Here is a 26,511-nt window from a genome sequence, read left to right on the forward strand (position 1 = left end):
AATTCTAATCCAAATTGACACCATTAAATGCTATTTCTTGTGATTTATGTATATTTATCAAAATACCTTTGTTTACAATGGTCCATGAGTCTTTGAGGTGCTTCAGCCACCAACTTGACTTCTAAGTCTTCTCAGCAATAATAAGTGGCAAGATATGTTGGAATGTGGATGAAGCTTTATCCACTAGTGGCTGCTACTTTCCTTGCAAGGATATGGTTGATTTTTTTATTAAATGAAGTATTATCCAAAATAATATTTTGAATGAAACCTATCACTTTATAAATTAACTTGCTCTCGATATCTCTCTCTATCTTCTATATGAAAAAAAATACATACCCTTTATTTATGGTTGCAGGAAGATGCATGGGTTGGACATTTTTTTTCTTAAAACGAAAAAGGATAAATATTACTTACTTCTTTTCTTAATTGATCAAATAGCATTTCGATCCCTCTTAGTTGAATAATATTATTTATATCCCTTTGTAGTTGAGGTTCATCTGGTTCAGCTTCTGCACACTTCGACTGCGTCTCAGGAAGTAGTTTTTAAATGTTATATGCATGCCAAGACTTTGTCTCTGATCCTGAAAAAATTCACATTCTTAACCTCATACCATGAGACGTTAATTTTACTAACTAAACCAACCCTTTGAGCTTTTCATCCATAGTTTTCTAATATAAGGAGAAAACTACAGCCACATATTGAATTTGGACCAACAAAACAAGGCCCACAATGTAGGCACGTCACTTTCCATGATATATGGATATCCTTTTGCAAGCAAAATCATACAAATAATGGATAAACATATTCAATGCTTAAGACTTTTCATTTAATCTGTTTCCTTTTATTATGCATTGCTCATCACTTTCGTCATTCCAAGTGTATTATAAAGCCACAAATTGTGCAGGTTGACCCCATGCAAGGTGGTTTCTCGTCACCTAATCTAGATGCTCCTACTAATGCCTACCCCACTTCATTAATTCTAAATAATTCAACCTAACCTTTAGGAAATCATCCTCATCATATCTTTTATCATGATAATTCATTTATTTTTTATGAGAAAAAAAGTCTACCATTCATTCCGGGTTTATAGTATTTGAAGCAATAAAGTGGTCCAGTAGTCAGAATGGGGCCTAAAAGTATAGTTAAGGTAACGACTTCAGGCACGACCAGCTCCAATATATACAAGAGAAATTGGATAAGAACTCGTAATGTGCATCCTACACTTCGTCTGCTTGAATATATAGATTAATACACATGGTTTTCTTTCTTGTTAGGATATTTAAAATATAATATAAATAGATTATATGCCAAATCTCAATTGAGATTTAATATTATTGTTTTACTCTCTTGCTTATCTCCATGAATATTAATACAACTTGAACATGAGATTAAAAGAAGAGGATGGGCCCTCATCCATTTCAACAAAAAAAAAAAAAATTGATTTATTATAAAAAAAAAAAAAGAAAATTTATAATGATCAAAGACTCCCAAGGTAAAGCAAGGTTTAGGGTTTTTATTTGCAAATGACATATCATTGTGTCATTATCAAATTGTGTGATTCTCATGCACATTCGAATTATATTGTGACTTCTGTTATAATAATAAATAAATAAATAAATAAATCTACCGTACCCAAATAAAAAGAGACATAAATTTAACAAATATTTGACACGTTATGAGCATAAGAATGAAAAGCACTTTTTATAAAGTTCTACAATGACAATAACAATTATAAATTCTTGCTTTCCACTTGATCATATATAGCAATTACTACTAAGGAGTGGTAACTGGTAAACAATGATCAACTAGGAAAAACAAATAAAAATGAATATCTTTATTTTCATATAATTTAATCAAATATTTTATGTCTTATAATTGAGAAAATAAAGTGATTACCAATAATTTATTACCTAAGAGAGGCCATCTCTAACATTTCATGACCACTCCATTTCTACCACTTGACAAATTGAATAGAGGTCAAAATACAAAATAATCTCATCAACCAAGGATTAAAGTTGGTTAGTTATCTTTATAAATTATTAAATTTATTAGATTTCCATTATACAAGAAGAATCCTTAAAAGACAATGTGTCTCAAATCTAGATTCGATATGCATAGCTTCATGTACATATACATCTAAGAACCAAATATTATTTTAGTTTAGGTGAAGTTCCTATAATATTTTTATTTATATAAATTAAATAATTATATATGAGATATAATTTGTCTTGCCTAAGCTCAAATTGATTTTAAGTTATTCTAATAAAATAAATAACGGTCACCCACAATCATTTCATCTAGAGGTCTCTTCAAAATTTTCTAAAAAATATTGTAACCTGGAATGAAAAGAATGTTAAGAATTTTCAAATAATTGCCATTAACCGAGAATCATTGTTATAAACCACATCGTGTTTTTGAGTCTATTGGTGCAGATTTTGTCGGGATCTATGAACCGTGAATCACACCAAACACTTCCAATCTGGTTTGATCTGGACTGGAATCCACTATTTCCTGTAAAATAGAAGAACAATTAGAAACGGAGCCGACCAGTTGGATTGGCACTCCGTCTTTGATGGTCAAGTTAGTGAGTTTTCAAAGGATTAGGGTTGCAAAGCTCCTTGGAGCTTTAGAAATGTTTGAATGCCTAAAGGTAGGAAAATTGCAGGTTGATTGAGTGAATTCGAATGTCTTACTTTTTGCGCACGCCACAATCTTATTTATAGATTCCTTTTGTTGACTCGAGCTTCCCTTAACCATCAATTGAATGTTTTAAATCTGATGGCCAGGATTAGATTCTCGTGTGGCTTTCAGGTTAACCCCATATTTGGTTTGAACCATTGGTCGATCCTAGTTGGATTAATATGAACCATGTCTTGGCGATTTATTCACAACAGAGTCACTCCACTAAAAAGAGAACTTCATGAAAATAGTTCTAACCACAAAGAGTTGATTGTAGAAGAGCCCTCATTTTTGTATTTGTGTTTAATTATGTGATAAGTATAATATTTACAACATGTCCTAGGCTAATCACCTAGTAGAAGTTGATTGGCCTACATGGAAAATTACTATTCTACCTTACACCTGACCCATATGTACTTTGGAGGTTACCGGATTATAAATTTCTAACCTTCTTGTTTTTTGGTGCTAAATAAACTTTATATTATATTAGTTAAGACAACAATTACAAAGTTTGGTTGTATCTACTACAACCAAATTCTTTTGATAGTCTAGGGCAGATTCATCTGCTATATGATTAAATCATTGTTGGAGCGCTAGATGGTTGTAGCTACTAAGTTTAATGTCCTTAATATTACATATTATCTTTACCAAAATTGGGACATATGCTATTGGCCAGTTGTCATGATTCCGTGATAAGAGTAGGTGAAGCACATCCTTTTCTTCGCACCATATTTCATCTAGTGAGATGCTCGTTTTTTGTGCTTGATCCATACCATCATTGATCCCAACTAATATGGCCTTTTCTATCTTCCCTTTCCATATTCCTCCAGTGCTAGCATATTTAAGTTTTCCTTTTGCAAAAAGACCAATGCTCCATCCAACACTATTTAAGTTTGAGTTATGTACCCCTACACATATCAAGAAAGACAAATGACTCATATTAGTCAAACTTCTACAAAAACAAATATTTGGTTTATCAGTTATTACAAAGATCTCTCTATTTGAGGTCTCATGATTATCAGGAAGAAATAAATTTAAATCTTGAATCCACCTAGATGTGTTATGTAACACTTTGATAGGATTAGGGTTGATTTTATTAAAGACTTTGTTATTTTTTTCCTTCCAGACAAAGTAACAGGTTATTATGAAGACCGACGCCATCCACTGCTGTGTATTTTTCTTAATCCTAGGGTCTAGAAAAAAGAGCTGCAAAGATCCATTATAGACCCCTGTGTCAGCCTTTTAGTTCTTAATCCTAGATGTCCGGCAGCCTAGATACGTTTTGTCTAGTCACAAGATAGGAAAACATGCCACATTGACTCCACATTTTTTTCACACAGCTCACATATTGGATTCAACGGCATCCATTTAGTGAGAATTTCTTTCACCGGTAGCCCTGCATTTAAAAGGCGCTAGAAAAACAGTTTAAATTTGGGGTGAAGGCTAGTTCCAAGAAAAAATCCCACCATCTTTTAAGTGAGTTGGATATTGGCATACCTCTTATTTGTAATAAGGTTTTCCTCGCCAGTTTGTGAGAGAACTCACCATTACTAGAAATAAGAGACATCCACTCATCCGGTTCATTATTCAGAGTTAAATTGGAAATGCCGTAAACTTGGGAAGGTTGAGGAAAGAGTAACTCCCTGTTTAGATGATTGACTGCCACTTGTTCGATTGATGAGGTCCTTGCCCACAGCTCTGTGTTCAGTGTTAAATAAGATCGATCACTCGGTTCTTTTATCCATGGATCAAACCAAAATGATGTAGTCCTTCCATTTCCTACCTTCCTCTAGACCATTTTTTCGAGGGTAGGTAGGATTTCACAAATGCTGTTCCAAGTCCAAGACCCCTTTTTCTTCATTACCTTGGGATCGAAAGCCTTAGTGTTTGGAAAGTATTTCGCCTTCAGTGTCTGTACCCATAATGCTTCAGTGTGTTGGAGCATTCTCCATCCTTGTTTTAGTAACAAAGCCTTATTGATATCTTCCATTTTCTAAAATCCAAATCCTCCTTTCTCTTTCTGCTGACAGCATCGATCCCATGAGATAAGCGTCAGTTGTCTCTCCTTTGTTGGATTCCCTAGCTAGAATTTTTGACATGATGAGTCTATTTCTTTGCACAACGTTCTTGGGAACTTGAAACATTGCATATGAAACAAGGATTGTGCTTGAAGAACTGATTGTAGTAATACCCCTTTTCCTGCAAAGGATAGGCTTGCCGCTTTCCACATAGCCAATTTTTTCTTCATTTTGTTGGTTACAAACATGAGGTTCTTCATTTTGGATCGAACATGTATCAACTGGGAGCCTAGATAATTGCATCCTTTTTCATTTCATTGATGCCCAAAGTTGATAAGATCACTTTTTTTTTCTCACTAACAGCCACATTTTTGCTAAAGAAAGCCCTGCTTTTTTCAAAATTAATTTCTTGGCCAGTAATGTCGGAGAAGAGTTCTAACACCTCTTTGAGGGCCAAAGCATCTTCCTTCTCCGCACGGAAAAAAAGAAAAATGTCATCCGCAAAAAAGAGATGAGAAATTTCAAGGGCTCTTCTCGCGATCTTAATTCCCTTGAAAAGATTGAGGCTTCTATATTCATTCAACAACCTAGAGAGGATTTCCATTATGAATAGAAAGAGGTACAGGCTCAGTGGACAACCTTGACACAATCCTCGGGTTCTAGAGAACCAGAAAATGGATTACTGTTTTGTTTAATGGAGAAAGAAGCACTAGAAATTAGTGACTCTATCATAGAACACCATTTTTGTTCGAACCCCAGAAAATCGAAGATTTGAGTAACACTTTCCATTCTACCCTATCATAGGCTTTAGACATTTCAAGTTTGAGAGCCACATACCTCTACTTTCCTTTTGTTTTATTCAAGAAGTGGAAGATTTCTTGGGCTATCAAAATGTTATCCGAAATTTGTCTATTTTCCACAAAAGCCCCTTGACACGGAGAGATGAAGTTTTTCAAAAGTGGCTTAAGTCTTCGAGCCAATAGCTTTGCAATTATTTTATGGCAAACATTGCATAGACTAATTGGTCTAAAGTCATCAACAAACGTTGCAGGGTCTTTTTTGGGAATGAAGCATAGAAGGGTGTGATTTACACCAAAAGGGAGTGTGGAGTGGGTAAAGGGGTCCAAGGAGAAAACAATTCTCTTGATTTACTCCAGTGAGGGTGGCCTCGATATCCCTTCGAGATTGACCTGATTGGCTCTATTCGGGAATAAGCATTCAATGAACAAAGGGTCCAATGGGTTTGAGGACAAGAACAAATTTTGCATATGATAAGAAAAAGCTCAGCAATTTCAAAGGGGGTACTTATTAGTCTACCATTGTGCTCCAGGTTTTCAATCTTACCCTTATGACGATGGGGTTTAGAGGAAAGATGATAAAACCTTGTATTCCTGTCCCCATCCTTGATGTATTTGCTTCTTGACTTCTAGAACTAGAACTGTTCCTTAGCTACGAGTGCCATAGAGAAGGCCTATTTTTTTCATCTTGATCACCTCCCAATCCGGGACAGGCAGACTCTCAAGTACCTCAATTTCCTTAGAGATGTTGTAGAAAATATTATCGATATTCCCAAAAACATCCATGCTTTTTCGACTGCATTTTCAAAGAGTGGGTGACAATGCCAAGCCATTTGGTAATGGAACAATTTCCTTCCCTAGATTTTATTGTTAGCCAAGCAAAGAAAGATTGAATTATGGTCCGAGCTAGTTGTCGGTAGTTTTTTGAAATTGGCTTCAGAAAACAGGGCAATCCAGGAGGGTGAGGCCCAACATCTGTCAAGCTTTTCTTTGGTTAAGTTGGGGGGCTTTTGTTTATTTGACCAAGTGAAGGGTAAACTTGGAAAAAGGATTTCATGCAGATCAAAACTACAAATTAAGTCTTGCAGAGCCGGTAGAGCAGGAGATGGTTTGAACAAATTTCCAAATTTGTCATCCTGGTTCATGACTTCATTGTAGTCTCCCATGATGATAAAGGGTTTGTTCAGGGATTGGATGAAGGCTAGGAGATTTATCCAGAACACTTTTCGGGTAGCATAGGTGGGTGGGGCATATATGAAAATTGTGATCCACTATTTTCCTTCAAAAGCACAATTGATAGCCAAAAAGGATTCTTCTTTCTTTAAGAGTGTGCATCCAGTACTTTTCTTTTGAATAATCCAAAGACCCCCTTTCAGACCTTTCACCCCTTCAATGTTGGTATAACCAATAGACGAATATTCATTGAATAACTTCCTCTTCCTCTCCATGAAACTCACATGATCCCCACATTTAGTTTCACACAAGAAGATCAAGTTTGGGTGATATTTCTTGATAAGTTTAGAAAGGCAATGAACTGTAAAATTTCCATTTATACCCCTCACATTCCAAGACAATATTTGCATTTTGAAGAGAGAGAGGGCTCCACACAGATAGCACTAGCAATCTTCAAGGTTAGAACATCCAGTGGATATAGCCAAGAGTGACAGCACAAGGCCCAATAGAAAAGGGAGCCAAAGGATAATGGTTAAGTGTGGAGAAATTAGTAGTGTATAAGTCAGAGTGTCCTATTCAAATCGAAAAGAGCAAGCAGTTAGATCAGAAATTGCAGTTGGTCTTAGCTAAAAGACCGAGGAATATAGGAGAGAACAGAAAATTAGGCATACAGCAGAATACAACAAACAAGTGTATGTTTATACCTATCAATATTTTATTACAGCTTTTTGGAAGCCAAAAGTAAGAGAAACTCAAGCAAGCTATCAACTATGGTTATAGAAGTGACTGTCAGCTTTTAAACCAACTAAGAATAACAACAATTAACAACATAAAATAGACGATGCACTGGTCAAAAAATTCAGCATATAGGTGATATGGGAATACCTGAGGGGCCATAAAAGCTGGAGTCCTAATCTCTGCCTGATTATTCAGTGGCTGAATGTCAGTGTTGCTCCCAAAGGACTGCACATCTATAGCTTGTCTAGGTTGGTGGCGCTCAAGTTGTGGAGATGCTCAAAGATTTGATGACGAACATCCATCTTAGATATGAATTGGTAAAATACAGTTATAGGTTCAGAACAGTTGTGTAGAGTTTGGTCTAGGTTGAAACAAAGTGAAGCCAGAGCACTCTGTGTGGTCGAAAGCTCCTTAAAACGTCTTCTTTTAAGCTGATTGGGTCCAGGGTCAGATGCAAATAGAATTCGGTCTTCATCTCCAGGCACTAGATTCTTTTGCTGCTGTCCCTCATGCATCTCAGAGCCATCCGTCATCTGTTCTTTACTAGTTTTTTCAGAAGCTCCATCCCTGCTTCCATTCTCCCCTACTGCAGAAGAAGCCATTGATTTTTTCTATCAGCTTCAACAAAACCGGATTGGTAACCTCTTGTTCCTTCATCAACTTTTCCTCACTCATCTTCACTTGCGCCTCAATGTGGCTTTTGAGCATCACTTCAACTTCGTTTTGTCTATCCTTTAGGAGCTGTAAGGTCAACTGAGTGCCTTGCCTTTTTTTATTTCCTGCATCCTGTTTTCTTCATCGATTCTAACTGCACTTTTCATAAAAACAACCCCTGAAATTGAACCGGTGTCAGCAGCATGTGAATCTCCTTCCCCTAAGATTCCTTGTTGTTTGTAAAACTGTTGTGAAGCCTTCCCTTTTCCCAGCTTTGCCACTTTACCTTTTTCTTGACTATTTGTCGAGCATTCACCATCTGAGCCTGAGTTTAGATCCTCAGCATTAGGCACTTCGGGTACAAGTTGTATCCCTTCAATATCATCTTCCTCTTCAAAATTCTCAATTGCTATAGAACCCTTCAGTAGAGCCATCAAATTCTGATACTTTTGGTTGAAAGTGTCTTTGGAAAACCCCCAGCCAATGGTTCAGCCAGCACCCTTTCATATGCTTTTGATTGTAAGGCATCATCACGAGGGGGGGGGGGGGGGAGGAATTCTCAGTCTCATACCTTCTGCAAAAACCCATTTGGTGGGAGATTTTCCCACATCTTAAACACAAAACTTTGACTCATACTTCACATCAAATGTTATCCATTCATTTTTAAAATTCCTGAAAGTTGTTTTTGTTTGCACCTTCTTGTTGATATCAAACACAATCCTAATTCTCGTAGTGTTGCTCGACAACCCAACATCTCTTGGGTTCAGCTGAACCTCAAGAATTCTTCCCACTTTAGCAGCAACCATTAGGATCCCTTCATATGACAGGTGATCAGCTCTAGTAGCTAAGAGCTGGATCCAAATAACAATTGGTGGCAGGAGTGTATTTTTCTTGCATTTAGGTAAGGGATCCAAAGCTAAATGCAGAATAAAATTGCCACTCCACCAAGGGGACATAGACATCACCTGGTTCCGATGCTCCTCAGAAACAAACATAACTTTGAAATTTTCCCTTCCCGTACTAGAAACGGAGGTGGCTCCCAAAGAAGACCAGAGGTCCGTGAGCTTAATCCTAGTGACAGAGCTGAGTTCCCTTGGGAAGCCAAGTGCAGACCCATGGCGAACAAAGCAAGAGGAAAGACCTTCACATTGTTGCACATTCAGTTGGCGTGGCTGACATCCTGAAGGTTCAACAGCCTTCCATGAGTCAGCGTCAGCACCTTTTCTAGCCTCCAAATTTCTGGTATGGTGACGGTAAGCTCCAGCAGAGTGGGGACCAACAGAAGGAGGAGGACTCAATGGAGGGTAATTCTGGTTTACACATCCACTTTGTCTATTCATCCTTATAGTAATGGAAGAAAAAACGATCACAGTAAAATAACCAGTTTACCAGAAGAAGCAACGACGTACTGGGCCTTCAAGCAATAAGAAACTTCCACTTTTGTTAACAATGACAGGCGGATTAAGATTCAAAAGACAACATCCATAATACCAGAGGGGAAAAGTGAACTATTGTAAATCTACTTTGGAAGAAAATTACCCCCTTTTAGAAACAAGGACAGATGAATGTTGCTTCTATAGGTAGGTAAAATGGGTGGTTAGGGAGTGGAGGGGTGTAAATGGGTAGGTTGTAGTTACACAGGTGAAGTGTGTGGTCTTAACAAGAGGGGCCATTAAATGTCCTAATAAACAGGTTGATGAACCATTACTCGTATAGTGCCAGTGCAGGAGAAATGGATGCCATCGCATGTCCTCTCAGGTCTTTGACAAGCTCACCGACTTTCCTCCTTTACCAGGTATTAATCACTCCTCCCAGCTCCATGGCCCCTAGGGGGATCTCCCTCAGCCTGCCAGCGAACCTGCAGCAGCAAAAGGCCAGAAAAAACAACCAGAGACCCGCGTAGACATTTTTGGAAAAAGAAGAAAAAATAAAAGACAAAGAGGTTAACCATATTAATGGGAATCGAAAAGAAACTAGCAGATGTTCAGGGGGAGATTCAACAAGTGCTATCTGTGTCTTCGACTTCGAGCCCAAAGCTTGTAGCAGGTTGTATGCCAAAGCTTGCCACAACAAAGAGAAGCAGAGTTGCTTCTAACCTTCTTGTTAAAAGCATTAAGGGCCCTTCAGTGTTAATGGGCTTATAAGTTTATTGATTAAATTCTAATTGTTGATTAACTATTTCATAAAAATAAGAGTAATTGCCTCACCACCTCAAAACAAAGCCCTTTAAACTTTGAAACCCTACTTTATTTTTGAAACTAATGACACCCGAAGTTGGATTTTCATGGACACATTCACCAAATTAGTTGCTAAGTACTACCAAATTATCTTTATTTTATTTAAACCCTTAAACTATCCTGTGAATTATACGGAATTACTTAAATGTACTTAAGAGAAACAAAGGAAAATAAAATTAGGGGTGAGAAGGAAATGAGGAAGATCTAATGCTGTTGGCAAAACTATAATACATGAGTAACCATAATTGAGATTTAATGGAACATTATTTACAATTGGAAAGGATATTATATACAAAAAGGGAAAATAAAATTCCAATCACAGCTCTAACACTGGCAGCATGGTTTTTGTCGTCATTATTTTCGTCTATTATTTTCATGCATCGTTTTGAGAATAACATTCAGAGAAACAACGAATGCGTAATCAACTTTCGGATTCACAGTCACCATGAAATTCTCTTTACCAAATATCAAGCTTTCAACTTTGTTTTTCTTATGCATCTGCACATCATTCATTCATTGGTTCTGTTAATATTTTATCAATCAACAAATTAAGGCTGGTAACAATCTAATTAACTAACTAATGATTTTTTTTGGAGGGGGGGGGGGTGAGTTTTGCTTACTTGGGCAATAATATAAGAAGAATTTCCAATATAAATCATGCAGGATCTCTTCAACCGGCTCCCCTTGATCTTGAAGTCACAAGCTTCCTCTCTGGTATTAGCAGCCAAAGAACACATCCAGTTCTATCTGGAACTGAAACAAAGAAGACTTCTTTACACTAAATAACCGATCTTTAGGTTTCCAGCTATCTCCCCTGAACACTTCCCATCTACAATGTGCACTTAATATCTGGAAGTAACAAAAAAAAAAAAGACAAAGCAGTTAAAAAGATTTGAACGTTAAGCAATCAGAATCTAGATTTTGAAGAAATCTTCATTTCAGAACGACCTTTTTACGCATGGAAAGCAAGGGATTGCCATTGGGGTCAAGAAGAACACGACGGCCATGAAAACTCGAGTTGTTAACCTTGACTTCGAAGAGGACATTGCCATTATAGTCGAGGATCGCAAAACTACCCTTAAAATGGAGAAACGTAGAGAACAAGAAGCACAAAATTGAGATCCCACAATGTTAACACCACTGGACAACTGGGTATAGTCAGAGAACTCAAGAGCCATGTTCAACTGCAGAGAAGATCCCAATTCACAGAAATTGGTTTCTGTCGCAAAAACCCATCAGAAACAAGAGAGAATCGTTTTTTTTTTTTTTTTTTTCAATGTTTCCTGATCCGAAAACCCAAGTTTTAAAGGGTTATATCCTTAGTCAAACTTCTCTTTTCCGGTGGGGATTGGATTTGTTTTTTTTCTTTCTTTGCTCAAAGAAAATTTGATCATTATCCTTGGCGTCTTCTCAACAAAATAAGCTAAGATTTGAATGAGTTATACTGTCAAAAAAATTAATTATTAAATATAAAGTCCATTTAGAAAAAGTCAAGCCAATAATCATTAATACTATAAAACTTTAATCAACAAAATTAATATTGCAAGAGTACAATTATGATCCACCAAATCTTGCACCAAGAGTCTCGCATTTTGATTATTTTTTTTTTGGGGCAGGGGAGGGGATCAAAGATTCATCTAAACCAGTTGATGCACATTTCGACCACATCCTTAAATGAGTTTTTATATACTTGATATATGCGGGACTTCGCCTTTGGCCGGAGAGATCTAAATTCTGACATTTTACATAGAGGCGTTAGTCTTTTGCCAATTGAGCCACCCCCGGAGTTCATGCATCTAGATTTTACCCTTTGAATTACGTATTCCAATCACCTGTTCCCAAAAAAAACTAAAATAATAATGCCATAGTTGGGCTGACAATAACTAAAAGCCCATACGGAACTTACCCAGCAAAAGCCCATCATAGTACATTTGCAAGACTTCCAATGGAATTGTTTTTTAGGAGGGGAGTTCATCTTAGACTTTTTAGTCACGTTATCATTGCTTAGAGGTGAACCCTCCTTCTAAGGGTATGATAGAAAGGTGTGAGAATTGTAAAGTTCTCTACATGTAGGAATAGATAATCTGAACTTTGCAAATCATTCGTGTCAACATCAAATTGAAATACCATACATGCCTTAATGATTCTTAAAACACTTTCTTTGATTAATTTTTTATTTACATCTTAAAACACATGATCCACACCCCCGCTTACGGGTGTCAATTGTGTACAAAAACCGGTAATTGGATCGGAATCAGCCAACTCAATACCTTATTGGGACATATCTGACCCTAGTAATTTGTAAAAGGGTCACATTTAGTCCTAGTGATTGGAACTTGTGAAATCAATACAATCGATTGGTATTATGGTATATATGTAAATTCAAGGAAAATATATACAGCTAATTACTTTTTAGTCTCCAGATTAGTCAAAAAAAGACTGCTTTTACCTAGAAAGAAAGACAGAAAAATGTGTTCCATAATAATTTGCAATGATTAAAATGTTATAAAATATTATTTGAGAAGCTTTAGAAGTTTACATTTCTTGGATAAGTTTTCTTTCTGGTAGAAAGGTATGGCAAGAAACATATGGCAGAGTTACATCAAACTTACAAGCTTTTTTTTTAAATTTAAGTTTTTTTTTTTTTTTTTTTTTTTAAGGGGGGGGAACCCCCCCCCAAAAACCCCAACCCAATTGTCCCCCACCCTCGCCTAGATGACCAACTCCATCTAATAGGTTGTAAACCCAAAATTGAATGATCATCCAAAGTTTGAACAAATAATAATAATAATAATAATAATAATAATAAAAATAAATAAATAAAAAGGGGGAAGTTCTTAACACCTCCGCCTAAGTTATTCCCTAAATTAATGCTATCTTCGAGTTACCCGTTTTATCAGTTTGATCCCCTATTACAACACCGTTAGTTTTTATTTATCTATTTCCAATATTATCACACATCCTAAGGAAAGAAGAATGTAGAAGGAGAGGCAAGAGAATAAATATTCATGAGAAATTAGAAATCATGAAGAAGATACAAAAATGGAAGAAGAGTGGTTGCAAACGGTAGAGGAAGACGAAAATGAACAAACATAAGGTTTTTCATTTAAAAGTATTCTTATCTTTTCAAAAAGTTTAACTTGCTTACATCAGCACGTAAATGTGATTTCCAAATGACAGGGGGTGTTATTGATATATTTTCTACTTATAGGGAGTCTAGTTGATGAATTGGATAACTAAAGGATTGCACTAAACAAAAAAACCAAAAAAATATGCAAAACAATGATTACAAGATATTTACTCATCCATTAGAAAACTAATGATTAGATAATCCCAAGGAATGCCAAAACCAATACTTCTAAGACTCTCTTTGGCATGATTTTTTTTTTTTTTTTTTTCTCTATTTTTCAAAACTCAGTGCAAAAAATCATTTAGGGTAAAAATGCAAAAATCGTATGGTAACTAATAGGTAAAATATATTTCATACTTAAAAAATACATCTGGCATATCTTTTTATAAAACTGATGTTTTTATAGGTTTTAAGACTGAATTATACTGTCAAAACAAAGTATATAATGTCCCCTACCATGAATGGTGGACGTTAAAGTTTGTGCAAAGTTCCCATGCAAAGCAAACGAAAGCTTACTTGCATAACAACGATTATCATCATCCTTAGCACTTCGTACGTAACACCATAGTGCAAAGATTTAAACTTCATTCAAAACTCCCTTTGTATCTTATTTTTGAAAGGAGTGAGAGGAAAAGTAGAGTTTATCAGATGGAGTCAATACAGATTGAAATTATACTCTAGTGAAGTTCCCTAAGAATTGATTTTGTTGCTAACATTCTGAAGAGAACTTCAAGCTTTCCTCACGAAGATTGCCACCAATTAAATCCATGGAGAAGAATGGGATATTCTTTATGTTTTAAGAGTTCACACATGTTCTCAATTAGTTCCATAACTCATCCCATTTTTATATATTTTAATCAACAAGTTAAAAAAAATAATTAAAAAACTATTTTTATGTTGCTGAATTAATTTAAAAAACCAGAATCTAGGGGTTGATTCAATTAGCATAATCCAGGGATCTTGTCTCGAAAGTTTGGATCACCAATAGAAATAGAGGTAGAGCCCACTGGGATTTTAATTTTTTTTTACCATTTTTAATATTTACTTAGTTGGCTCCACCCCTATTTTGATGCTCTCCGTCAAAGAAGGTGATCTAGACTCTTATTCGACTCTCAAGCAAGTCGTGAGCCCCATTCTCAAGGGTGTCTACCTTCTAAAGCCGAGGCCATCCCGCAAAATACAGGACCTTATTCCATTCTCTCTTCTGTCTTATCTTAAAAGAATTTGTTACTATTTTATCTTGATCTCACCCATTCTCATGAGTTTGAATCCTCCATCAACATGGAGTGGACAGTTTTTCAATCCACACATTTGGTTGTGTGACATTTGTTCATTCTTAATTAACAAATCAAACCATTTGAAACTTAACTTTTTTTTTTTTTCCAATTTGATTGTGTCATATTTTCTTGCACACACCATTAGTTCCATGATTCATCCATTTTTATAATTTTGTAATCGAAAAAATAAGGAAATTATTTTCATATAAATTTTAAAAACCAAGAAAGTGATCTTTTTTTTATAAACAAGTTAATCATTATAATAAATGGTATAATTAATGGTCAATCAATTTTCTTATAGGTAATACTTGTTCAGTCAGTTGTACCACATTAATTGAGTCAAGATCCTACATTCACAAGAAGAAGAAAATTTCAACTCATACGGTTTAATTTGTGACACGTATCCAATCTGAAAACTAAGTTCTTATTTTTTAGGAAAATTTTGAAAATGTAGGAATTTAAATGTTCCATCTTGTTCCTAGTGACAATCAGCTGGGTTTTTTTTTCCATTTTTCAGCTAAGGAACACAATTGAAACAAGCAACATTGCACTACACCAACCTAATTGGGTGATCGAAATGGCTGGATTTGGGTATAATAAAATGGATATAATTATTGACACTCCTTAGTGTTATAATGAAATTATGTATTGGACCTTGTGTTTTATGAAATTACAATGCTTTCTCATTTCTAATGGTAATAAGAGGCTCTTAAGATTAGATATATAATATCTATTTTACCCTTCATTAAAATTAAGAAGCCAAAAAATGATATTACTTTATTTAAAAAACTATATGAAATACTAATTTTTTCCCTTCATATTCTTGTAATTTTAAATTCTATTGAGTCAGAATTTGATGAGATGAATAAATAATAATAAACCATAAGATTATTTTGAGGTTGTTTTAAAAAAAATACAAAAATGTCATATCATTATTTAAATAAAGAAGCTTAATGAAAAGACGATTATTGATGCTCTTTTTATTTATTTTTATAACTTTTTGAAATTATTAATCAATCTTAGACATTGCCTAAAACTACTGATGCCCACTATTGTTCCAGAAAAAAAGAAGAGCTTAATGATAATAAAAAGAAAAAGAAATAAAAATAATAATTAAATTATAATATAAAGATCATCAATAATTAGTCTTTATTTTAGTTACTAAGGTTTCCAAAAAATATCAGGTTTCAATTGCAATATTAAACAACAGAAATAACTTTTCTACATAAAATTTAAATTAATTGTATTTTACATCAATTGAAACATTATTTACAAATTTATTTCTTTGGGTAAAACACAACTTGGGTAAAATTAACTCCATCGCCATCAAAGGGCACACAAAGACTTCTTGCTCTTCGCTCACACATTTATAACAATAATTATAGTAGAATTACTTTTGTTCTTCCTTTTATACAGTTCCATTATTTGTTTGATTTATTGCATCAAGAAGAACAATGAGGGCAGCAATGAATGCATAGTCAATGTTTGAATTCACAGTCACCATAAAATTCTCCTTCCCAAAAAGCATGCTTTGAACAGTTATTTTCTCATGCATCTGCACAACAAACAATCAATTGCTTCCATCATTACTTCATCTATTCTAATATTAATCACTCAACAAAATTAATATTACTAATTTCTGATTTTCTTCACTTACTTCAGCGATGATATCAGTTGAGTCTCCGATATAGATCTTGCAAGAATTTTGAAGCCAACTCCCTTTGATCTTGAAATCACAAACTTGCTCTTGGGTATTATTAGCCAAGAACACGTCAAGATCAGCCTTCGCTTGAAGTATAGAAGACTGCTTCACACTAAATAAGAGATCTTTTGGATCTGTGCTAGCTCCCCTAAACACTTGCCATCTCAGATGCATACTCCATATCTGATAAGATGATAGAATACAAAACACCCATCATGAAAAACTCCAGATAAAGAAGATATATGTCAAAGAAAGTTTTAGATTCGGGACCTTATTTTGCATGGAGAGAAGGGGATTATCGTTGGCGTCAAGAAGAAGATGATGCCCGTGAAGACTGAAAGGGGTAGGTTTTACTTTGAAGATGATTTTACCTTTGATGTCTGCAACTGAATAATTGGTTCCGGCTAACAAAATCTTCTTGGCGATGGCAAGATCTACAGGATAAGGAGAACAAAATTGGGCTCCGACAACAGAAATAGGGTTGGAGAGTGGTGGATAGTAGGAGGGCTCAGCCATGGTTACAGCGAAGACGTACAGAAGCTGGCCTGGATTTTTATTAGAAGATGTAACTGAAGTTGAATATGTATGTTACTACTCTATGACAGGAAGGGAATGAAGAAGCAAATGAAGGCTTTATAAAGACTAGAAAAATTCTATGGTCAACTTCTTCGTGGTTTCACCAAAACTTCTGATTTCTCACGTATCAACCATTTTCTTCCTTGCACGGCATCATGAATCATGTAGTCATTTATTATTTTATGAATTAATCCATCATTTTTTTAATGATAAATTAATGCATTAATTCATCAGTTGTTATTACTTGTTTTATGTGGGGTTATTGTTAGTGGGTTTAGTTGCATCTTATAGTTACAACTTATAGTTACAATGATGTATTATATTTATATGACATGAACAATGGAAATGAAGTAACACATCAGAATTCTTACTCCAATTAACATCTCTTTGAGATTGAGGCAAGATTTCCTCAACTAAGCATAAGTTGTTTTCTTATTCTATTTTTCACACCGTATTTACTTTGTCAGCAATGTCAAAGGGATCAACCATTTGTCAGGCATAAGCAATAAAGCAAACAAGCCTAGGCATGCCTGTGACATGTTGCAGTCAAGGAAAGAAATTTCCGATTCGCCAAATATCGGCGATCTTTCGCCGCGAAACGAAACCGGGCGAACGAACTGCGGATATCGCCGATTTTGCGGATTCCGATTTCTAACCGAAACGGCGAGATACCGATTTCTCGACGGAGGATTTAGAAGCGAGTCGATGATGGGTGGTGGCGGTGGTAACGGCGCATCGTTCGGCGAGGTGTTGGATGAGACCGTCAGGTAAGGGCTGTCGCAGAGGAGATCGGAGGAGGAGAAGCGCGCGACCCGATGGCTCGGGATAACGAGGTGTCATCGCCCGGTTCGCTACCACCACTAGCCCATCTTCTTCAACTTCTCTCACAGCCCTTCAAAGCATCACCAAGGAGCGGAGTTTCAAAAATCCTCCGGAGTCTACCGATTTCGCTGCAGCCTTCACGTTTACAAGATCATTGGAAGAACAGAAAACAGAAGAAGTATAGTAATATCTCCTTGCTTTGTTGTTCGCATGTCAACCTCTGCCGGAGCGGCCGCGGAACCGACTCTTCCACTTCTACTTCGCTGGTGTAGTTGCAGAAGAATGGAAGAATGGAAGACTGAAGACTCAAACCAGCTTTGCTTTTAAAATATTAAAAGAAAAAAGAAAAAGGAAAACACAAGACAACCACGTGGTACCTGTGTAAAGATATTAAATGAAGAGAGATGATAAAGCATTAAATGAAGAGAGATAAAGTTTAAATGTAAAGCAAACTGTAGCTTTAGTGCGCAGACCAGACACCAGAGTATTCATTTTTTAAATAAAATTTTCACCTGAATCGGTGAAATCTCGCCGAGATTTCGCCGATTCGCTGGTTTCGGTAACCAGCGAAAGACCATATCTCGGCGAAGTTTCTTTCCCTGGACTTGCAGTTATCTAATGTAAATTTCAATTCAAATTAATAAAAACACGGTCTTCTTTGACCGAAGAGTTGGTTCAGTTCACAATGACTAACATATCTCTTATTGAAAAAAAAAATTCATAAAAAATTATTGAAAATGTCTATAATGGTGTATGTAACAATTTCTTACCCTCAAGGTCAAAGTTAGCGTCTAAGATTATTGAAATAATTTCAAAAAGCCCAACCCAATTTAGCCCTAATAGCCTAAACCCACCTAGAGGCTAGAACCACAAAGTATCTAAGGTCAAAATTTTGGCACCAACGGGGCGGGCCATGATGGTCTTGAAGTAGCTAAGATTAGGTTGAATGTTTGACTTGACCTAGCTTAATGTTCGACGTTGATTTATTTCTTTTCTGTTAAGGGTATTGTTAAAGTCAAGGCTGTGTTTGAGTGTTTGACCTGACTTAATCCAACCAGACATTTTTATGCCACACAACTTAGAAGGTAAAACTCCATGGCCTTCAAAGGACACAAAGAACTCTTGCTCATCGCTTCCAAATTTATTAACAATAATCATATTAGAATTTTACTTTTCTGCCTTGTCAACCACTCCCTATGATTACATTTGAGATTGTTAACCCGTTTGCCTTCTGGTATGCATCTGATGTTTTACCCTTCGATTCATTGATCCCATAGAGAATAAGAATGAGAGAAATTAACAATGAAAGCATAATCCACATTTGGATTCACAGTCACCATAAAATTATCCTTCCCAAAAAGCATGCTTTGAGCAGTTGTCTTTCTTATGCATCTGCACATCAACCAATTAATTCCGTCCATCATGCATTCAGCTATTCTAATATTGATCACTCAACAAAATTAAGAATCTAAGATTACTTATAATTAATCACATCCGTGTTTGAATTTTTTTTTCTTACTTGGGCGATGGCATTAGTTGATTCTCGAATATTGATCGTGAAAGATTTCTCAAACCAACTCCCTTATCTTGAAATCACAAACTTGCTCTTGGGTATTATTGGCTAAGAACACATCAAGTTCAGTCTTTAATTGAAAAAAAGAAAGACTGCTTACAGTAAATAAGAGATATTTCGGATCTTTGCTATCTCTCCTGAACACTTGCCATCTATAATGCATACCAAGTATCTGCAGATAAGAAGAATGAATAAAAAACACCCTTCATTGAAATATCTTGAATAGCTTCAAATATCTAGCTCCAGATAAAAGGATATTTGTTATAATTTAAAGAAAGTTTCAGATTCGGGACCTTTATTTGCATAGAGAGAAGGGGATTGCCATTGGAATCTAGAAGAAGATGAACCCATGAAGACTAAAATTGACAGGCTTCACTTTAAAGATGATTGTGCTGTTGATGTCTGCAACTGAAAAGTTGTCTGCTTCGAAGGTTAAAACCTTCTTAACGATGGTGAGATCTACAGGGTAGGAAGCACAGAATTGAGGTCCTACAATGGAGATGGGGTTGCTGAGCGGTGGATGGTTGGAGGACTCAGCCATGTCCACGGCAGTTTTATCCTCTAGTTCTTTACTTATTCTCAATTTCTAGTTAGAACGATGACAAGAAGTACAAAAGAATTTTCCTTTTCTCTGCTGTTCCAATAGAGTTAATTCCTCTATTGCTTGATTTGTTGATGGCGTCCAAAATAACAATGAGAGTAACAATGAATGCGTAATCAAAATTTAATATAACACACAGTCACCATGTAAAAAAGCTTTATGCTGGAAATTCGTAAGCATCTACACATCAATGGATTAATTCTGCTATATTAATTATTTTTTAAAAACCAGTGCACATTACAGTGGGAGCATATTGGTAATTTTACCAAAGTTTATTCTTTAAGGTTTAATAACAAATTATATTAGGGTTTTTGTGGGATTTTTTTGACGATTCTATTATATTAAAAAAAGGAAAAAAAGGGTTCGAGCAGATTAGCAGAATAAGGCTGCGTTTGTTTGTAAAGGTGGGGTGGGAAAAAATGAGTGGGAAAAAACATGTGGGTCCCACATGTGTGGGTGAGGGAAAAGGAAGGAGGGTTTTGTGAAAAGTATGGTGGGTCCCACTTTTTACTTTTCCCAACTTTTCCACAAAATCCTACCAAATATGTGGGGTTTTAAAATAGCATGGGGTGGGAAAGTTGAACTGCCACATCAGCAGACCTTGTCTCCCACTTTCCCACCCCAAGCAACCAAACACTCTACCATTTTAGGATTTAAAGGAAAAATGAGAAATCTACACATTTTTCAAGAATTTTCCCACCCCACCTTTATTCCAGCAAACAAACGCAGCCTAAGAGTTTCACGCTAGGTTCCATTGGGATGGGAAGGGATTTTAGCAGGGGAGTTGAAATTGTAAATTTGAACACTAAAAATCTTAGAACGTAAAATAATTTATATTTATATATATACTTCTGCTTTTATAATTCTTATTGTTGGATCCACTTATACATGGCAATCATCCAATGTTAGTAGTTGAAGAAATGAATTGAAAAAATTATTAAGGCCATCTCAAGGTTACTCGGTTAGTAAGACCAACATCTCTTAGTGAAGAAATCATGAGTTCAACCCTTATTGATGGCATATGTAATATCTCAATCTCTTATATATAAGAGTATTTTGCTTATAATGATGATATGTCATTAATTGATTTTCCTAGATATTACTGGAGGCAAATGCAAAGTGTCATGTTTTTTTTTTTTTTTGAACTGAAGATAATTCGGACCAATCTTAGGGAGTCCAAATGAAAATTACCCCAAAATTAAATATAAAAGGTTGTTGAGGATGTAATTAAGATAATTACCATTAGAACTAAGAAGATAAAAGACGATATTACCCACATTTAGAAAAATCACACAAAATATCAATTAGATTTCAATTGCAATATTAAACAACGGAAATAGTATTTTCTAGATAAAATTTATTTAAAATTAATTTTAATTTACATTAATGAAACATTGTATATAATTTTTTTTTGCGTGAAACACAACTTAGAAGGTAAACTCCATTGGCCTTCAAATGATACACAAAGAGCTCTAGCTCATCACTCACAAATTTATTAATAATAGTCATATTAGAATTTCACTTTTCTACCTCGTCAACTCCCAAGGATTATGCCTCCCACTATTAACGCAGTTGTATCTACGTTTGTGTTATTTGCTCCATTCTTTGCTTCGTTGATTGCATTGAGAATAACAATGAGAGAAACAATAAAAGCATAATCCATGTTTGGATTCACAGTCACCATAAAATTGTCCTTCCCGACCAACAGGCTTTGAGCAGTCATTTTCTTATGCATCTGCACAACAATCAATCAATTCCGTCGGTCATGCATTCATCTAATTATAATATTAATCACCCAACGAATTAAGATTATTTATAATTAATCATATTTATGTTCCAATTTTTTTCTTACTTGAGCAATGACATTAGTTGAGTCTCCAATATAGATCTTGCAAGATTTCTCAAGCCAACTCCCTTTGATCTTGAAATCACAAACTTGCTCTTGGGTATTATCAGCCAAGAACACATCAAGTTTAGTCTTTAATTGAAACAAAGAAGACAGCTTTACAGTGAATAAAAGATCTTTCGGATCTTTGCTATCTCCCCTGAACACTTGCCATCTTAAATGCATACTCATTATCTGATAAGAAAAATAAAAAATCCCACTTCATTAAAATATTTCGAAGCTTCAAAAATCTAACTCTAGATAAAAAGATACTTGTTTTAATTTAAAGAAAGTTTCAGATTTGGGACCTTCATTTGCATAGAGAGAACGGGATTGTCATTAGCGTCGAGAAGAAGATGACGCTCGTGAAGACTAAAATGAACATCCTTCACTTTAAAGATGATGTTGCCGTTGACATCTGTTACTGAAAAATTTCCTTCTCCAAAGGATAAAACCTTCTTGATGATGGCGAGATCTATAGGATAAGGTGCACAGAATTGGGGTCCGACAATAGAGATTGGGTTGGTGAGTGGTGGATGGTTGGAGTGCTCAGCCATGGCCACGGCCACGGCGGAGATATTGAAGCAGCTGAGTTTCTATTAGAAATATATCAGGTGAGTTAATCTATGACAGAAAGGGAATGCAAGCAAATGAAGGCTTTTATAACGATTAGGAAATTCTCTGGTCAACTTCTTCATGAATCATGTAAAACTTCTTCCTTTCACGGCATTATGAATCTTATTTGAAACATGTGATCAGCACCGAAAAAATATATATATCTACTTCCTTTGCAACATCAAATGCATGGCCTGTGGCATGCTGCGAATCAAAATGCCCTTAATGAATTAGATTTTTATTTTCAGAAAAGACCACGTATACAAAGCCTTACAAGGTTTTAAGCAGACGTCAAGGGGTTAGCTCAATTGACAATGATCGATATAATTTATTAATGAGATCGTGGGTTGAAGTTTCTTTAAGCGTCCATCGTTTGTTTGTGAAGGTAGGGTGGGACAAAATAAACATGTAAGTTCTATAGATAATGGAACGGGAGAGGAGAGAAGGAAAGGAAGAGATTCTCTAAAAAAAATGTTAATTAAATGTCCGCCCTACTTTGTTGTTTTTCACATTTTTTTTTATAAAATCTCATATATTTTGTAGGGCTTTAGAAAGACATGGGATGAGAAAGTTAGCAAGCTACCTTAGCATATCTGCCAACTTTTCTACTTCATAAATCAAACTAGCTACACTTTTGAATTTTATGGAAAAATTTAGTTTTTCAACTACCTTTTTACCATCCTACCTTTATTCCAGTAAACAAATGGTGTCTTAGTTGCATATGTAATAGTCTCTCCTCCCTCCCCATACCCCTTCTCTAAACCATCTAGTTTTGAATACAACCTGATTTTGAATAAGCCAACTCGATCTATAGTTAAGGTCAGAGATATATTACGATGTTCAAGGTTACATGACTTCAAAAAACCCAATCATATTTGGCACAATTTGGCCCCAATGGCCCAAATGCAGCCATGAGTCCTAAAGTATTTAAATTTGGCCCTAATTTGGGTTTTTTTTTTTAAAGCTGAGGTTCATCCGGGCCAGTTTGCGCTCACCTTGATTACATCCTTTGGGGGGGAGATGCTGTTTGCAACAACTGAACCCATGACCTCTTCATTGAGAAGTATGGATCTCTACCACTTTACCAATCCTACATTGACAGGTTAAATTGAATATTGATTTGGCGTATCTAGGCTCAAAATTTTGGCACTAGCTTGGGATAGGTTGAAAGTTGACTTAGCCTATCCAGGTTCGAAATTTGGCTCAGCTTAGCGTTGCCTGGCAGCTACTACCATCGAATAGGATATTTTTGATAATCAAAGGATAACAATGTGAATTCATACGGTGTCTTACTATTTTTTGGTGAATTATATTGTTGGAGTCAAGTTGAAGTTGAGTGTTTGACTTGGTGTAACCCAACTCAGCCTTGTGAGGTCAAGACTAAGATAATTTAGATTCAAATTTTAAGATTATAATAATCCAGTCACAAGGATTGAAGGCCCATAAGATCTAGGTAGAGGAGGGGGAGAGGATCTGTATAAACCCAAAGGCTTAAATTTGAGACCTCCTTGGTTTTAAGACTTCTATATAAAAAATTGCTACATCCTGCAAAAAGCATGACAAAAAAATAGTACATATTAATCAAAAACATCTATATCCTCCTTAATATCTTTTGAAATAATATGATCTCATGCAATTTAGAAATTAGTTAATACAATCTTACATTAATAAAATAAAAAATTATATACAAATGACAACCACATATAATTACGGGAGAAAAATTCTCCAACTAAAATTCTTGCATGTTAGTTACTCTATTTCTATCTCAATTTCTAGTCTAGAATCACAACAAGAATTACGAAAGAATTTAGCTTTTCTACCTCCTCTAATTCATGTTGCCCCTGTTGTTCTACGAGAATTTGTCCTTCTATTACTCGATTCATTTATGGCGTCTAGAATAATAATGAGAGAAACAACAAATGCATAATCAACATTTTTATACGCAGTCACCATAAAATCATCCATCCCAAAAAAGAAGCTTTGAGCTGTAAATTTCTTGTGCATATGCACATCAATCAATTAATTCCTTCTGTCAATAAGATATTCTAATATTAATTACTCAAAAAATCAATTAAGATTAACAACTAATTTTTGCTTACTTGGGCAATAACATTAGAAGAATCTCAACTATATATATTGCAAGATCTCTGTAACCAACTCCCTTTGATCTTGAAATCACAAACTTCCTCTCTGATATTATTAGCCAAGAACACTTCAAGTTGAGTTTGAAACTGGAACAAAGAAGATCTCTTTACAGTAAATAACAAATCTTTAGGGTCACTGCTATCTCCTCTGAACAATATGTCCTTAATTGATTTATTTTAGCTAGTCACCATGGAGTTTTTTTTTTCTTTTTTTTTTTTTCGGGTGGAGATGATAAGAATGATTTGAAACAAACCTTGGGAGGTCTAAATGAAAATTATCCTAAATTATATATAATATCTGAGGATGTAATCAAAATAATTATCATTAGAATTAAAAACCAAAAGATGTATTATCCACAAACCATATAGAATAGCAATGAGCTTTCAATTGCAATGGTAAACAATAGAAATAGCTTGTTCCAGATAAAGTTTAATTAAATTAATTGTATTTTACATCAACATAAACATATATACGAATTTTTTTTTGGGTGAAACACACAACTTAGAAGGTAAAACATCATGGCCTTCAAAGGATACACAAATAACTCTTGCTCATCGTTTCCAAATTTATTAACAACAATCGTATTAGAATTTCACTTTTCTGCCTTGTCAACCACTCCCTATGATTACATTTGAGATTGTTAACCCGTTTGCCTTCCGGTATGCATCATATGCTTCACTCTTTGATTAATTCATTGATTGCATAGAGAATAAGAATGAGAGAAACAATGAAAGCATAGTCCACATTTGAATTCAGTCACCAGAAAATTGTCCTTCCCAAAAAGCACGCTTTGAGTAGTTGTCTTCTTATGCATCTGCACATCAACAAATTATTTCCGTCCATCATGCATTCATCTATTCTGATATTGTTCCCTCAACAAAATTAAGATTACTTATAATTAATCACATCCTTGTTTGAATTTTTTTTCTTAGTTGGGCGATGACATTAGTTGAGTCTCCAATATAGATCGTGCAAGATTTCTCAAACCAACTCCCTTTGATCTTGAAATCACAAACTTGCTCTTGGGAATTATTGACCTTTCCCAAGAACCCATCAAGTTCAGTCTTTAATTGAAAAAAAGAAGACTGCTTTACAGTAAATAAGAGATCTTTCGGATCTTTGCTATCTCCCTTGAACACTTGCCATCTATAATGCATACTTAGTATCTGATAAGAAGAATAAAAAACACCCTTCATTGAAATATCTTGAATAGCTTCAAATATCTAGCTCCAAATAAAAAGATATTTGTAATACTGTAAAGGAAGTTTCAGATTCAGGACCTCTATTTGCATGGAGAGAAGGGGATTTGTTATTATGTGGGTCTGATTTTGTATAAACTCGGCCTTCACTCGCTTTACGTTAAAAATTATTTCAGTGTAATTGATTTACATGTATTTTGGGTAGGATTTTTAGTATAAATATGTAATTTTGCTCCAAAAATGTTGTGTTGTATGTTTTTTTTTCTTCTTTTTCTTCTGGTTCTTTGTTGTGCGATTGTTCTTCGGTTTCGATCCTAACAGGATTGCCATTGGAATCAAGAAGAAAATGACGCCCGTGAAGACTAAAATTGAAAGCCTTCACTTCAAAAATGACTGTGCCATTGATGTCTACAACTGAAAAGTTGTCTGCTTCGAAGGTTAAAACCTTTTTTAACGATGGTATCTACAGGGTAAGAAGCAACAATGGAGATGGGGTTGCTGAGCGGTGGATGGTTGGAGGACTCAGCCATGGCCACGGCAGAGATAGAAGCTGACCTAGGTTTCCATTGGAAAATAAAACAGAAGAGAAATATTATGCTACTCTATGATAGAAAAGGGAATGAATCAAATGAAGGCTTTATAAAGACTAGAAAAATTCTCTGGTCAGCTTCTTTAGGGTACCACAGTTC

The 26,511-nt window shown here is 35.3% G+C and overlaps 1 protein-coding gene and 4 pseudogenes across 1 annotated transcript; all 5 read right to left on the reverse strand.

Moving 5' to 3' along the window:
• Nucleotides 1-10,651: 10,651 nt before the first annotated feature.
• LOC149008124 (protein LURP-one-related 15 pseudogene) lies at nt 10,652-11,475 on the reverse strand (annotated as a pseudogene).
• A 4,279-nt stretch (nt 11,476-15,754) lies between these two features.
• Nucleotides 15,755-16,994, reverse strand: LOC149008125 (protein LURP-one-related 15-like). The gene is made up of 3 exons (XM_089166745.1): nt 16,677-16,994; nt 16,362-16,589; nt 15,755-16,259 (listed from the first exon to the last, which is right to left on the reverse strand). Exons 1-3 carry the CDS (start codon nt 16,920-16,922, stop codon nt 16,113-16,115), a joined length of 621 nt encoding a protein of 206 aa, XP_089022871.1. The 5' UTR covers nt 16,923-16,994; the 3' UTR covers nt 15,755-16,112.
• Nucleotides 16,995-18,987: 1,993 nt separating this feature from the next.
• Nucleotides 18,988-19,924, reverse strand: LOC149008126 (protein LURP-one-related 10 pseudogene; annotated as a pseudogene).
• Nucleotides 19,925-21,512: 1,588 nt separating this feature from the next.
• On the reverse strand, nt 21,513-22,423 carry LOC149008127 (protein LURP-one-related 10 pseudogene; annotated as a pseudogene).
• Nucleotides 22,424-25,298: 2,875 nt separating this feature from the next.
• LOC149008128 (protein LURP-one-related 15 pseudogene) lies at nt 25,299-26,352 on the reverse strand (annotated as a pseudogene).
• Between the last annotated feature and the right edge of the window lie 159 nt (nt 26,353-26,511).

This window comes from Hakea prostrata, chromosome 8, assembly GCF_041222555.1.
Source record: "Hakea prostrata isolate BN-2017 chromosome 8, UWA_Hpros_2, whole genome shotgun sequence".
Classification (NCBI taxonomy): Eukaryota; Viridiplantae; Streptophyta; class Magnoliopsida; order Proteales; family Proteaceae; genus Hakea; species Hakea prostrata.